General features: G+C 44.0%; 1 protein-coding gene across 8 annotated transcripts in view; it reads left to right on the top strand.

Moving 5' to 3' along the window:
- The window catches only part of LOC140734783 (probable JmjC domain-containing histone demethylation protein 2C), a 103,495-nt gene that overhangs the window by 70,607 nt on the left and 16,706 nt on the right, over positions 1-16,182 (top strand). For 7 of the 8 annotated variants that reach the window (XM_073059291.1, XM_073059326.1, XM_073059346.1 and 4 more), the window contains 6 exons: positions 3,474-3,569; positions 5,985-6,112; positions 9,096-9,273; positions 11,429-11,616; positions 13,933-14,214; positions 15,243-15,414. In XM_073059291.1, the coding sequence (XP_072915392.1) occupies positions 3,474-3,569; positions 5,985-6,112; positions 9,096-9,273; positions 11,429-11,616; positions 13,933-14,214; positions 15,243-15,414 (1,044 nt within the window). The remainder of the gene's footprint in view (positions 1-3,473; positions 3,570-5,984; positions 6,113-9,095; positions 9,274-11,428; positions 11,617-13,932; positions 14,215-15,242; positions 15,415-16,182) is intronic. The other variant, XM_073059300.1, reaches the window with a different exon arrangement.

Genomic DNA, 16,182 nt, shown 5'->3' with positions numbered 1-16,182 from the left:
TTTAGAACGGAGATGAGGAGGAATTCCTTTTGCCAGAGAGTTGGGGGGGGTCTCTGGAATTCGTCGTCCCAGGCAGCTGTGGAGGCAAAGTTAGTGGGTGCATCTAAGACAGAGGTTGTTACGTTGTTGATTGGTCAGGGCATGAAGGGATACGGCAAGAAGGCAGGAGATTGGGGCTGAGAGAGAAATGGATCAGGTATGATGAAATGGCGGAGCAGATCTGATGGGCCGAATGCCCTAATTCTGCTCCTATATCCTGTGGTCTAGATAATGTGTCCAATGAACCAGTCTGGCCATTCTCCTCCAACCTCTCTCATTAACAAGGCACTTTCACCCACAGAACTGCTGCTCACTGGAATTTTTTGTTCTTTTCAGCTTTTTGTACCATTCTCTGTAAACTCCAGGAAACGTTTTGTGTGAAAATCCCAGGAGATCAGCAGTTTCTGAGATACCCAAACTGTCCTGTTTGGCACCAACGAGCATTCCCTGGTCAAAGTCACTTGGATCACATTTCTTCCCCATTCTGATGTTTGGTCTGAACAACAGCTGAACCCCTTGACCATGTCTGCATGCCTTTATGCATTGAGTTGCTGCCACACGATTGGCTGATTAGATACTTGGATTAGCGAGCAGATGTGCCTTTAATAAAGTAGACACTGAGTGTACATGTCCACATTCCCACGCGCTCCACAGTTAGGTAAAAGTGAATTTTGCAGTGTACATGAGACAGTAAAATTCCAATAACCTGACTATCGGGAAATCCCGACAGTTTAGCATCAGACTCATAAGGTAACGTTTGCTGCACTTCCTTATAGCTCATTAGGGTCTCAACTCCTTGGCTGTCTTGGTTCCTGTTCTCACTCATAACTCGCCGACCCTCAGTTTCTGTGCTTCCTTCTGATGGGCCAGGACCCTGGTTCCCAGGCTCCCTCTTGATTCACCAGAGCCCTGTTTCCCACACCTTCTTTAAACCAGTTTTATTTTCCCTTGCTCCACTTAAGATCACCCGGTTCACTGGAAAATCTATTACAATGTTACATAACTTATTTTTTTTTAAAATTTTAATGTGTTTGAGATGAAATCTGGAAAATCTGCTACTCCAGCACTACCAAGTTCTCAGGAGGCTAAATATTTTTACTGTATTGTTGAAATGTAAAATCCTTCAGTGTAGTGCTGAGTAAACACCATGTGATCCTGTGTAGAAAACTGCAGCGTTGCAACAATTCTTGTCCCTCACCCCCATGAGAACTGATGTTGGCTTTGACTCATATAACGGTAAACTGGATCATGGGGGCTCATTTGTGCAAGTTCTTTCAAAGATCGATCCAGTTTATCACTTCCCTGCTCCTTTCTCATGCTCTCGCATGTTCGGTGTATCTATTGCGTCTGCAACATTCAGCTCCATCCCTCCCCCAAGCTGAAGGAAGGATCGTGAGCATTGGATACAAGAGTAGGCCAAACAACAGTCAGATTTTTCTCCTGGTGATTGTGCGGCTGACGTCTAGCTTCTTGCCTGGAAATAACTCGGAAAATGTGCAGCTCGGGTGGTTGATGGCTGGGTTGAGTCGCTCTCTGATCTTTGCTATCCATTTGCAAATGTTTTGTCATCATACAAGGAGACATCATTAGTGAGCTGTTCACTTGTGGTGTGTCCTCCTTGTGTTGTTTAATGGCAGTTGCAAACCAGCTTGAAGCTGCATTACCGCCACCTACGGGGGGGGGGGGGGGGGGGGGATGTGTGTGTGTGTGTGTGTGTGTGTGTGTGTGTGTGTGTGTGTGTGTGTGTGTGTGTGTGTGTGTGTGTGTGTGTGTGCGCTCTCTGAATGCTTGGCCTTTTATATACTTATCAATCATTTGATTGGTTGTCATTACGGAAACCCAATTATGACCTAAGGACGGGAGCTCGTCGCTGATGCATTACGCTCCGTGTTCCACAATAAACTCAGCAACCTCTCTATACCCTTCAGAGGCAAAGAAACCCAACTTCTGTCTTTCCAGATATAGAAACCTCCCCTCATTTTAATCCTGAATGGTTGATCCTGGATGTAATCTCTTCACTTTGGACAAAGTACACCAGAATGTGGTCTCGCCAAAGGCCTGTACAGTCACAGCAAAGTTTCATTAATTTTCTGTCCCACATAATAAAAGAATTTGTCTTCCCAAATGCTCATTGTACCTTCATGCCTGCCACTTGTGAACCAGCAAGTCCCATTCCTCTGCACGCAGGCATTTGCAAGTTTCTCACTACCAGAGTCCACAACCTCACATTTTCCTAAATTTACTACATCTGCTCCAAATCTGAAGGCCAAATTGAGAAAGATTGGATACAACCAAATCAAGTTGGCCATTTGGCCCAGAGCCTAGATCATCGCCCAAACATTGGATTCAGTCACTTTGATACGCCCTATGTCCAGGCCACAGGGCGTATCAAAGTGGCTGAACCCGATGTTTGGGCGATGATCTAGGCTCTGGGCCAAATTGAAAAGGTCAGAGTGTTGGGGGCTGTTCAGCTCACTGCTCCACTCTGTGCTGAACTAAGGGGCTGTGGACAGATTCCCTTTGTGGACTTCTGTTCAGAATGCCATTTATTTGCATTAATTGTTTCCATGATTTGTTTTTGATTTTCTTTTCTCTGTACATTGGGTGTTTTTTTTTTAATATATGGGTCCTTTCAGGTTTCTTTGTTCTGTGGCTGTCTGTAAGGAGACAAATTTCAAGGGTTGTATAATGTATACATTGATAATAAATATACTTTGAAATCGCTGGCTGATGAATGTGAGAGCACAGCGGAATAGGCTCTTCTTACCAGCAGATCGGAACCAAATCTACTAGGCAGTCAACAAGCTGTTCATTCCCGTGCTGGTGCACTTTATAGCCAGTGCCCTGGATTCTCCCCACCACTTTCCTTTCCGTCCTTAAGCCAGATACTAAGCCTTACAGATTCTGAATGGATGTGCAGGAACATCCAAGTTTTTTTTTAAAAAAAAAAAATCCTTCATTTTTGTTGGAGCCGTTTGAATGTTGCTGCTTAGCCTTGCAAAGATTGAAAAGGAAACAGGAAAAATCTGTTTATCACCAGCAGCTTTAGAGAAGGGATTGCCTGCAGTGGAAAAACATACTTGATTCACTGTAAATGAACCCTTTACTGCACCGTTATGATAAAAACGTATTTCAAGATCATGAAGTTTTATTGTACAGAGGAATGCTTTTGTTTGGACTGAAATCTGATTAGAGTTGGGCACTGTGGAGGCATCAGACAAAAAGATAAGACCGTATGGGGTAATATGTCCCTAAGGTGGAAGGAGCACCTTAAACTTGCCGTCTTGCTGAATATAAATTTAAAATGTTGGGTCTTCAAGGAAATGGAGTGATGATTCTTATGTCAGTAGATAAATGTTGTTCTGTGGCTTGAGCTGTGACAGGATGTGTACAACATTTGCCAGACTTCTGATGTAATTAATATTTCCTTTCAGAGAGGGGTGAAGACCTCACAGCATGGTTGAAATGTGCTAAGGGACACAATCATGACGTGAAGAGCCTGCGGCCAACACAGTTGGTTCCTAACTCCGGTGAGAGCTTTTCCACAGCTGCTTTGCTCAGTTAATTTTGGGAGTTGATCCTCATCCCTTGAAGCCATCTTGATTTATTGTAGTAGAGCTGCCATTTTGTGTCAGAGTCCTTCCAGACTGAGCAATTCTGAGCCTGTTCTTAAGAAAATTCAGTGAAGCCATTGTCTTGGACTGTATGGTGGAAAAGGGAATCCATCATCCCCAAGCTCCATGGCGTCGGTAGACTAATTTGGGTCAAAGATATGAGGCACAGTAATCGGGAGGGGAAGAGGGAGATGATCACCATGTGGATGTTGAGAGAGATGGAGGGTTATAGCACCATTTACACTTTCACTCAAACTCTATCCCCTTCATAATCCAAACCCCTTCACGTTCCAAGGAATTCTCTCCACTCTCATTCTGGAATGTGGGGTCCTGACCAAATACAACCATGAAAAATCTTATCATTCTCAGCAATCGTACATCTAGGATCATCCAGATTTCCATTTGGAGCCTGGCTGTATTTGGTGGGAAATTTGTGTCATTAAGAGCAGAAGGACTCGAGCAACTGAATGTGCAGTACTTCCAAAGGCAGTGTGTAGATCTGTCTCAAACTCTACTGCCTGTATCCAAATCAGCACAGAGTCCCAGTCATCCATCATCCAGTGTCACTGATCTCTGTTTCTGCTGGTAAAGCAACTTCAAATTATAATCTCTCTCCTATGTCCCTAAATCCATCATGGTCTCACAGCTTCCTCCCTCTTATTGTTAGAATAATAATAATAATATAATATTTATTCAATATCTGGGCACACTTAATAAATCCAGTAACTATAATAGAATCAATGAAAAAACACACCAACAGGGCAGACAACCAGTAAGATGACAACAATAATAATAATTTTTTTTGTATTTGCACAGTTTATTGTTTTTTTGCACACTGATTGTCCACCCTGCTTGTGTGGTCTTTCGTTGATTCTATTGTGGTTTTGATTTATTCAGAATGCTCACAAGAAATTGAATCACAGGGCTGTATATGGTGATAGATACCTACTTTTAACTTTTGAACTTTGTCCTTTGAACTCAGAACTCCTAATGAGGCTTGTATTCCAATTTTATTTGATGTATCCTGCAATGCATTCTGGTACATTCTACTACCTTAAACGGTGCATAATGCAGATTGTATCCTCAATCATTCCCCTTTCCACCTTACTGCCTACTTCAACCACGTGTTTATTTGGGCAGGATTGTACTACTTTGAGCAGCGAATGGTGAACTAAATCTGGTTAACATAGAGGATTCAATTCGAGGGGGCTGCCATCTCCCTTAAAAGAGCGAGCACAGGATACATAGCTGGGTTCATGAGGGAGGGGCAATATTGCCCACGTGGCAACCCCTTCCGATGGTCCTTCCAGACCAACAGTTTTGACCACAAGTCCATCAGGGACTGGTCAGCACAAAACACCCTGCAGGGGAAGGACTCGAGGGATACCGTGCGGTCATTCCCTGAGCATCTGGCAGAACACCTCATCACCGGATCGCACTATCAGGCACAGAGACTTGGTCTGGCTGGCAGTGAGAGGGGCCTTCCCAGTCAGATCCTTCCTGTATCCCCAGAGCACCTCTCCCAGCATGCACATCCCACAGGGTGACTGTACTGGAGACGAGAAGTTTGTGAAGAAAGATCCACGGGCCTGTGTCATGGCTCATCCCAATCAGCTGTGTGACCGAGATCCTCTCTGATCTACGGGACACACACACAGAGAGACAGACGTCACGTGCTGAAGGAAGATCGCCGACCCGGTGGTGAAAGACGCCCTTTGGTTTGGTCTTCCCCGAATCTTTTTGTTCTGCCAGCACATCGAGATGTTGGTAGAAGAATGCTGACGGCTAGCACAATCCAGGCTACGAGAGTACGTGCTGCGGGATGAGCCAAAGCTTGTTACAGCCGCCGTAAGGGCTCAGTGGCAAAGGACCGCAGTATAGGGTTCAGGCTGGGTGAAGAACCCCCTCAACTTTTTAGTAGTGACCACCCGAGTGGAGGGGGGGGGGGTGTTCACATGAGTGGCAACAGTGCAATTGGTTTTAAGAAATGTAAAGAGCACTACACAATGCATTGCCTACAAATGTAAGTCGTGCAAGAGTTATTCGTGTAAATTTTTTTTTATGAATGAAGTTCTTTTGACTTGCCACCTTCTAGAGAGATTCTGGAACCCTTGTTCTCGGGCAATGCAGCTGACACAGGGGAAAACCCTTTGCTTGCCTTACCCACACCTCCCTTGCCAGGTTAACTCCCTGTAGAGTCCCATGGTAACAAAAGGGGAAAAATGAGTGAGAGAGAGGTTTACCCATTGCAATGGAACAGATCTCGAGGGAGCAGGGGAGAAAGTGGGAAATGCCTGAACTGACTCCCCTTTTTCTTTTATCCTTTCACAGCATTGGTCAGCCTCTGTGAAAGGATGCACAGAGACAAGAGCAGACTGGGCATCAAATCAAGTTGCACTTGTGTCGATGGAGATAAGAACCGGTTTAACAAAGCAGCTGCGGTGAATAGGAGTCCCAAGGTAGCAACCGATTTCAAGCTGGCGATGGCTGATATTATCTGAAAGGGAACAACATGACATGGGCCAGTAACCACAAGCTTCTCCTTGCTAGTCAGAGGGTGGAGCACGTTTTGAAAAGGACAGAGGCACAACGGGCCGGCTGGCCTCTTCTGCTGTTCCACTCCCCGATTCCTGCTGGAGGAGTTTAACAGTGAGGCCGATTGTGATCATTTATTAAGATACAGCACGGAATACGGCCTTCCGGCCTTTTGAGATGCGGCACCGAGCAATTCCCTGACTTAACTCTAGCCTAATCATGGGACAATTTACAATAGCCAATTAACCTATCAAACTTTCCTCCCATCAAACTGGTGGGAGGAAACCCACCAGTTACGGGGGAACATACAAACGCCTTACCTGAAATTTTTCACCTTTCACCCTTAACCCATGACCTCTAGTTGTAGTGCAACCCAACCACAGTGGAAAAAGCCTGCTTGCATTTACCCTATCTACACCCTTCATATTTTTGTGTACCTCCATCAAATCTCCTCTCAGTTTTCTACGTTCTAAGGAAAGTATCAATTTCTTTTATAAAATAGTCACAGAAAAAAATCAGCACAGAAACAGGCCCTTTGGCCCATCTAGTCCATGCTTCTTGCTCCTTCTCCAGCATTATATGCTTTACATTTTTCCTTCAATAAGTCTTCATACCAAAATGTTACTCCACATTTCTATGAATTAAATTTCATCTGCCATGTTTGTATCAGTCACTTTAGATCCTCTTTACTGTTTATCTCACTTCCAACTTTGTGACATTTACCAATTATTGAATGATTTCTGGCATACCAAGTCAAATCTACTAATTTCTTTCAAGAGAAAGTGCAGTGCCCCCTTCCACCACACTTTTTTTGCACTACACTGTTGTATGCCTTCCTCCAGCCTGAAGAACAATCGATCATGCTGTTGCATGCTTCCAGGCCAGTCTTGTATCCATTGCATCATCTCCCTGTTTGTCCCATTGGCTCTAATTCTGCTGACAAGTTTATTACATGGTACTTTGCTAAATGACTTCCGGAATTCCATTAACCGAACGTCAGATGCATTGTCCTCTGTTCCATGATTGAAAGAAAACCATGGTTAATAGGACATGGTGTGCATCTGTTAATCAGAGATGTCCAAATGAGTTGAGTGTTATACCTAATTATTGCTTCCAGCAGCTTCCTCACTGACAGAGTTAAACTGACTGGCCTGCGATTGCTGGATTTATGTCTGCATCCTTCCTTGAACAATGGTGTGACATTTACCAGCCCCCTGACACTGCCTCAACATTGAGGAAGGAACAGATTCCATAATCTCAACCCTTATTTCCTCACTGATGGAGAAAGCGTCCCATCCAGTCTTGTATGACTATTCTACCTTAATTATTTCCGGCACCACCTCTTTATTCACATTTTCAACCAATTCCTTATCTCAGCATCTCCACTTCTATAACTTTGGCATTTGCTTCCTTGTTGAAGATAATGACAGTAAGAAAAACTGGATTTACCCAAACATATCTTTTCAGTATAGATATAACCAGAACTTGTCAGGCCAGGTAACATCTTCTTTCCCTGAGCTGTCAGGTTTCTTAACGCCCTAGGATCGCCCAACACATGTGTGGCATGTCTGAGCGCCCAGGTCACTGATCGACTGATAACTTTTCATCTTTTATTGCTGCATGTTTCACATATTTATATTACTGCTAGTTTTTATTATGAGGCCGTAAGATATAGGAGCAGAATAGGCCGTTTGGCCCGTCGAGTCTGCTCCGCCATTTCATCATGGCTGATCCATTTTTCATAGTATCAGTAACATTTATACTGTCTTACATAAGCATGCACCTTGCACTTTATGTCAAACTTCAGGCCCTGCCACTCAAAGGCTTATGCTAATATTATTTTGTGATTTTTTTTTTTTGGGTGTGTGTGTGTGTGCTGGATTGTAACTACATTCAGTGGCCATTTTATTAGGTACCCCCCGTACACCTCAATAATGCAAATATCTAACCAGCGAATCACATGGCAGCAACTCACTGCACAAAAGCATGCAGACATAGTCAAGAGGCTCAGTTGTTGTTCAGACCAAACATCAGAATGGGAAAGGTATGGGATCTAAGTGACTTTGACCATGGAATGATTGCTGATAGCAGACAGGATGGTTTGAGTACCTCAAAAACGACTCACCTCTTGGGATTTTCATGCACAGCAGTCTCGAGTTAATGAGAGAGGTCAGAGGACAATGGCCAGGCAGGTTCAATCTAATAGGAAGGCAACAGAACTTTAGGATGGCACAGCAGCGCAGTGGTTAGCACAACACTTCATACTACATGCAACCTAGGTTCAATTCCCGCCGCTGCCTGTAAGGAGTTTGCACATTTTCCCCCTTGAGGGTTTCCTCTGGGTGCTCCGGTTTCCTCCTACAGTCAAGTACATAGTAGTTGGTAGGTTAATTGGTCATTGTAAGTTGTCCCATGATTAGGCTCATCTTAAATCAAGAGATTGCTGGATGGTGCGGTTGAAAGGGCCGGAAGGGCCTATTCTGTGCTGGATGTCGATAAGTAAGTAAATAAATAACTCAATCAGCCCCCCTAAGGAAGAGTTGTACTCTGTTGTGAGAAAGAACATCTCTGAATGCGCGTCAAACCTTGAAGAGGATTGGCTACAGCAGCAGAAGACCACCATACACTCAGTGGCCACTTTTTAGGTGCGGGGTATACTGAGCAAAGTGGCCACTTAGTGTACACGTGCTGTGTGAGACTGTACGTGCTGTGTTTTGCACCTTGGCCCCAGACAAAGATATTCAGCTGCATACGTGCGTATGGTTGGGTGACAGTAAATTTGAACTTGGACAAAGCAGTGGTGCATGTTAATAGTTCTACAATTGTTAATCAAAGAATGTTTATCTTACAGCGGACATCATACTGGTATAGTACGCTAACGTTTCGTCTCGTGCTCCTTACTTGCAGCCGCAGACAGAGGCAAAGGCGGAAGAGACGTGCTCCCCAACATCTGGAGACAAGTCTGCTAAGCCCAGGTCGATGTACGAGCACAGCCAAGGGTCCAACAGCAACCACTCCTGCTCCCAGTCACCACTGCATTGGCTGGCAGAGCTCGCTACGCGCAAGGCAAAAGAGGAAGCAAGTGGTGAGGAAATGTAACCACTAACTGTAGCTTTGTATTCAGCATAGCACCGCTGTTCATTGGGTCACTGTTACTAGCGGTGCAGGTCTTGTGTTTACCCTGCGGACTGTTGTACTAGAATCTGGTGGGGTCAGGATACTACCGTTGGAGATTCGCTCTAAATCTAATCTGTGCTGTAGTTACCTTGAGAGAGTTTGAAAGCAAAAAAAAAAGACGAGCTGAGGCCAAGCATACGTCGCTATTGAACAAGAACAGAGACGTGTGTGGTGATGAGAAGCAAATCATTCCATGCCTTGCTGAGTTCGGCTGCCCTAACCAAGCAACGTATCAACATGCCACCCAACATATCCCACTGGGCTTTGGTCAGGTAGCTAGACTCAACTGCTCTGTAAGTTATTCAAAGAAGAGGCACAGGAGCCTGAAGACACACACTCAAAGTTCAGGAAACTGCTTTATCGCCTCCGCCATCAGATTTCAGAATAGACGATGAACCAACTAAAACACACTACCTCACTATTTTGCTCTCTTTTCCACTAATTTAATTTGTATACATTTTATAGTCATTTATAATATTTTTTATGTATCACACTGTACTGCTGCTGCAGAACAACAAATTTCATTACATATCCCAGTGACACTAAATTAGATTCTGATTCCTTACTCTCAGTTGACTCATTTTCCTTGTAAAGGAACAGGGTGTTTGACACTGTTTCCACTGCCACTACGAGCAGTAACTACCAGATTTGTGCAACTTTTTGTTCCTGTTTATTCTTTTTTTTAAAAATGTTGGATCTGGGTATTACAGGCAAGGCAAGCATTCATTGCCAATCTCCAGCTGTGCTGCAATTCAGTGTCCTGCTGAGCTAGTTAAGACGCAACTACATTGGTGGGTCTAAAGTCACATATTCACTGGTAAGAAAGGCAGATTTCCTTCCTTAAAGGAAATTAGAATAGACAATTAAGCTCTATATATGTTTTCTGTTCATCAACCTCACTTTTGAATTAGAAAATCAGTTTAAATTCCACAGCTCCAATAGTTGGAAGGAAGGTAGCTGTTCTTAAACCTTGTGGTATGGGACTTCAGGCCTCTGTACTTCCTGCCCGATGTCAGCTTCGGTGGCAGAATTTGAACTTGGGCTTCTAGATTTTCTTTTTGTCTAGAGCCTTTACCTCACACTCTTTACCACCAGTGTACTCTGGAAGCTTTTTACTTAAAATTAGTTGCTCATTGACAGACAGAATCTTGCAGAAACTGTTAAACAGGGTGGGATCCCTCGGGCGCTCTTGGAGATGTTATCAAAATTCTGAGATTTATGGATTGGACAGTAGTTCAGTTTGGCTTCTTTCCGTTCTGTGTTTTCGTTTTCTGCTCTCGCTCATCCTTGTTGCCAATTGGCGGACTGGGCGTTTGTGATCTGTTATTTTTTGTGCAAGGGAGGGGTTTGGGTTTGCGAGTGTTTACTTATTTTTCTTTTCGTGTAGGGGTGGATTTATGTCTTCCTTTCAACTACTTCTGTATCTTGTGGCTATCTGGAGAAGACAAATCTCAGGGTTGTATTTTGCATACATACTTTGATAATAAAAAGAACCTTTGAATCTCTCGAGTACAATATGGAGGAATAGCAGGACCCATGTCTGACCTGGATGGTAAAGGGCTTCACCTAATGGGTTCTCTCACTCTCATTCAATCTAGTCAAACTTTTTAAAAAAAGAAAAACAACATGGAGTTTCAGAAACAAGCAAGGTCCAGGAAATGCAAGAGATTGCACATGATGGAATCTGGAGCAACAGGGGGAACTCAGCAGGTCAAACAGCATTCATAGAAGAAAAGGAATTCTTGATGATTTGTGCCGAAACGTTGCCAATTCCTTTTCTCCCATAGATGCTGCCTGACCCACTGAGTTTGTCCAGTAGATTGCTTGTTGCTGAAGGAAGATCCAAATGTTCCTCAAAGCCCTTCTGTCAGAGTTTCCCTTGTTGCTATTAGGTCAGGGCACAAGGAGCATATGTACCATAGCTAAGTAACCTACCAGATGGTTATTCGTAGTTTCAGGTCATTCCTGTCTGCTTTCAGTTCTTGGGTGAAACTGAAACTTTATAGATTGCAAGTTCTAAGATGAAAGCACCATTGATTTGCTTCTCTTCACTGTAACCACAGAAGCAGAAGAGATACCAGGTAATAGACGCAGAAACACACCCTCGAAAAGCCCTGCAGACCAGGAGCCTAAGTCGGCCGAGCACTGTTCAACACTGTGCGACCTGCTCACCAGCACAGCGGGAAAACTGCGCTTGGGATCCACAGATGCTGGCATCGCATTCGCTCCAGTCTACACAACATTAAACAGTGTAAGCATGGGTCTGGGCGAAGAAGGGTCTCGGCCCAAAATATGGACTGTTTGTTCTTTTCCGTAGATGCTTCCTGACCTGCTGAGTTCCTCCAGCATTTTGTGTGTGTTGCAAAGAATAGAGTGATTTCTTCAGGCTGAGCACGTGGGAGATTTATGAGGGATTGAGTTAGGGGACTCTTGCGGTGTGGTCACACTAATCCCATGGCACAGGAACACAATAGTAAATCCCAAAAGATCCCAACTGGCTCACTGGGGAACAAATGGGACAAACCAAACCAATATTCTGTCAAAAAATATTAATTTTTAAAAAAGTCATTATTTGATCATTAGTGACATCAGATGTATGAGAATGTTGCCAGGACTCGAGAAACCTAAGCCCTACTAAATATTGAAAGGCCTAGATAGGGTGGAGGTCAAAGGATATTTCCAATACTGGGAGAATCTGTGACCAGTGGGCACAACGTCAGAATAGAACAGGGGTCCCTACCTTTTTTATGCTATGGACCCCTACCATTAACCAAGGGGATCATGGACCCCAGGTCAGGAACCCCTAAAATAAAAGGACATCCCTTTAGAACAGAAGAGGAATTTCTTTAGCCAGAGGGTAGTGAAACTGAAATTCATTGCCACAGACAGTTGTGAGGGCCAAATCATTGGGTATATTTAAAGCACAGCTTGATAGGCACTTAATTAGTAAGGGCTTCAAAGGTTACATGGAAAAGGTAGGAGAGTAGGGTTGAGAGGGAAAATAAATCTGCCATGCTCCTCTGTCTTGTATCTGTTTTATAGCAAGAAACTAAATAGGCTAGGACTCTGTTCCGTGAACATAGGAGACTGAGGGGTGTCCTTGTAGAGCTATACAAAATCTTGAGCGGCCTAGACAGGGTAAATGCACACATTTACCAAAACTAGAGGGCATAGGTTTAAGGTAAGAGAGGAGAGATTTAAAAGGGTGCAGAGGGGTAGATCCTTCATGCAGTGGGTGGTACTTGGGTGGAACAAACTGACAGAGAAAATATTTTGAGGCGGGTGCAATAACAATTCAACAGACTCTTTTGATTTTGTGTTTTTAAGTTCTGTGTTTTTGATCATTCTTGTTGCAGTTTGCACAATTTGTTTCACATGGGGGGGGGTTCATGTTCTTGTTGCCATTTTAATGATTTGTTTTAATGTGGGGGGTTGACATTTTTTCTTTGAACGGCTTCCATGCTTTTCTTTGTTTCATGGCTGTCTGGGGAAGAGAAATCTCGGGGTTGCATACTGCATACATACTTTGATAATAACTGTACTTTGAACTTTGATTTGGATAAGTACTTGGATAAGATTAGATGAATATGGGCCAAGCAAATAAGACGAGCTAATATGGGAATCTGAGCCAGCCTGGGCTAGTTAGGCCAAGAGAGCTTTTTCTGTGCTGTATGGCCCTGTGACAATATTCTGCTTACTGGATAAACGACTTCAGCACCTGAATTATAGGGAGAGGTTGAATAGGTTAGGATTTTATTCCCTGGAGCAAAGGAAAATGAGGGGAGATTTCATAGAGGTATATAGCATTATGAGTGGTATAGTTATGGTAAAAGCAAGCAGCTTTTCCCACTGAGTTTGGATGAGACTACAACTAGAGGTCATGGGTTAAGGGTGAAAAGTGAAATAGTTAAGAGGAGCATGAGGGGGAACTTCTTGACTCAGAGGGTGGTAAGAGTGTAGAACGAGCTGCCAGCGCAATTGATGGATATAGGGTCGATCTCAGCATTTAAGAAAAAAAAATTGGGTAATTACATGATTGGGAGGGATATGGAGGGCTGTGAGGTGCAGGCCAATGGGATTGGGCAGAATAATATTTTTTTTCACAATCTAGATGGATCGAGGGGCCTGTTGTTGTGCTGTAGTGTTCTATGACTCATTAAGACTCGTACAGTGCTTTGGGACCATCTATCATCTTTTTTTTCCAACTGTATGCTTTGAGTTGTTCCTTTCCAGCCAATGCTGCCTGGAGAGATGAAGTGACTTTTGACTGCTTTGATAGTTGCTTCAAGCAAACTAACTGCATATTAGTCTTAAGAATGCCTCTCTTCCAAAGCACCCTAGAGCCGGTACAAATAAAAGGGGCGCAGGTCTATAATAATGTGCTAACCTTCTCTTTGTGCAAAAATCCTGAAGTTGCAGCAGTAAGCCTGAATGGCTGAACAAACTGCACTATCCACCCACCTGTGCTCCCTTCCAGTACGGTTTGCCACACCTCGCCCCTAATGCAAATACGCTGCCGTTAAGCACACGTGTTTCTAAAGTAGTGTTTCTCGTTCTGACGTGACAGTGTACCGTATCATCACAGAGCATGCCAAGCATTCTGGATGACATCATTGCGTCAGTGGTGGAGAAGAAAATACCGATCACCAGAGCTCCAAGGCCGAGTGCGGAAGATCAGACGGGGAAGACGTCTCGGGTTAAAGAATCTGACCAGGTCCCCGCGCAAAGCCAAGAACAGAGCTCCACCATCCATTACTCGTGGCTTGCCAAAGGAACTTTTCCATGGATACAGGATCCCACGAACAAGAATAACTGGAAATTCTTCCAGGAATACTGGATAAAAGGGCTGGTGAGAAATGTTTAAAATTAACAGACTTATAAAAGTTCTATAAGGATACCAATTCTCTCTGTGTTATCCCATTGATGACTCTGGTGCAAGTACATCATAGTATAGGCACATTCATAAAGCTGCTGTACATTGTCCCATCACGTAGTGAGAACACAGGTTGGATGTTGAGTAAAGCTGCCTCTAGAGTTCACCGAATTATAGGAAAGATGTCAACAAAATAGACACCCTGGGTTTCAGCACCTAAGTTACAGAGAAATGTTGAACAAATACAAATACCTTATTGTCACCAAACAAAGCATTCTTCTCGGGTGCATCACAACCTGGTATGGAAGTTGTCCTGTCCAAGACAGGAAGAAGCTGCAGAAGATCATGAACCTAGTCCAGCACATCACACAATAGGTCTTTATTCTTTGGAGTGTAGAAGGTTGAGGGGGGACTTGATAAAGGTACTTAAAATTATGAGGGGGATAGATAGAGTTGACGTGGATAGGCTCTTTGCATTGAGAGTAGAGGAGATTCAAACAACGGAGTTGAGAGTTAGGGGGCAGAAGTTTAGGGGTAACACGAGGGGGAACTTCTTTACTCAGAGTGTGGTAGCTGTGTGGAACAAGTTTCCAGTAGAAATGGTAGAGGCAATTTCAATATTGTCATTTAAAAAAAAAAAAAAAAAAATTGGATAGGTATATGGACTGGAAAGGAATGGAGGGTTATGGGCTGAGTGCAGGTCGGTGGGACTAGGTGAGAGTAAGCGTTCGGCACGGACTAGAAGGGCCGAGATGGCCTGTTTCCATGCTGTAATTGTTATATGGTTATAGAGCTGGGGTTCCTAATTTTTTTATGCCATGGACCAATACTATTAAGCAAGGGGTTCATGAACACTAGGTTGGGAACCTGTCACATGAAACATTCTCAGTGCAGACACAATATGGGTTAGATCCAGACCAAAGCTTCCTCTGTACTGTTCTGCATTAGTTGAAGAGACTCTTGTCCTGGATGTTTACTGATTTTGTTTTTGTTTTATTCTGAAGCCTGTGCTGGTGTCTGGGGTCCTGACAGCCACAGACAGTAACTCCTGGGGACCTGAGTGCTTGAGGCAGGACCTGGGAGAGCAGAGTGTGAGCTTGGTCAACTGCAGGGACCACTCTGTCCTGACCAGAGCGAGGAGTAAGGAGTTTTGGGAAGGATTCAAGACCAACTCCAGTGAGTACCTCAGTGTTGTCAATGAGTTTCACTCCAAGGTAAACTCAAGCATAAAAAGCAAACACGAGGAAATCTGCAGATGCTAGAAATTCAAACAACACACACAAAATGCTGGTGGAACACAGCAGGCCAGGCAGCATCTATAGGGAGAAGCACTATTGACGTTTCGAGCCGAGACCTTTTGGTCAATATGGTCTCAGTTGATGTATTATTCTATGCCCTAACTCCAGCTCACTCCCTGAGCTCTCTTCAATGTCAACTCTCCAAGGCCCTAACTCTCTATTAAATTCATCATCATCATTACGTGCCGACATTACGTGTCATCGCATATGACATGAACGATCATGGTCTTCCATCTGTCTCTATTGCCTGTGGAGAAGACCCCACTTCACACTTGTTCTTACTCTTTTATCTATCCATGACCATGACTGCTCTTGGCAAATTTTTCTACAGAAGTGGTTTGCCATTGCCGCCTTCTGGGCAGTGTCTTTCCAAGATGGGTGACCCCAGCCATTATCAATACTTTTCAGAGCTTGTCTGCTTGGTGTTAGTGGTCGCATAACCAGGGCTTGTGATATGCACCAACTGCTCATATAACCATCCGACTTCACGTGACTCCGGTGGGGTTGGGTGCTAAGCAAGTGCTACCATAAGGCCATTAGATATAGGAGCAGAATTAGGCCATTTGACCCATCGAGACTGCCGTGCCTTTCGATCGTGACTGATCCACTTTCCCTCTCAGCCCCATGTCCTGACCAATCAAGAATC

Source organism: Hemitrygon akajei, chromosome 1 (assembly GCF_048418815.1).
Source record: "Hemitrygon akajei chromosome 1, sHemAka1.3, whole genome shotgun sequence".
Classification (NCBI taxonomy): domain Eukaryota; kingdom Metazoa; phylum Chordata; class Chondrichthyes; order Myliobatiformes; family Dasyatidae; genus Hemitrygon; species Hemitrygon akajei.
This window is presented reverse-complemented; position numbering and strand designations above follow the sequence as displayed.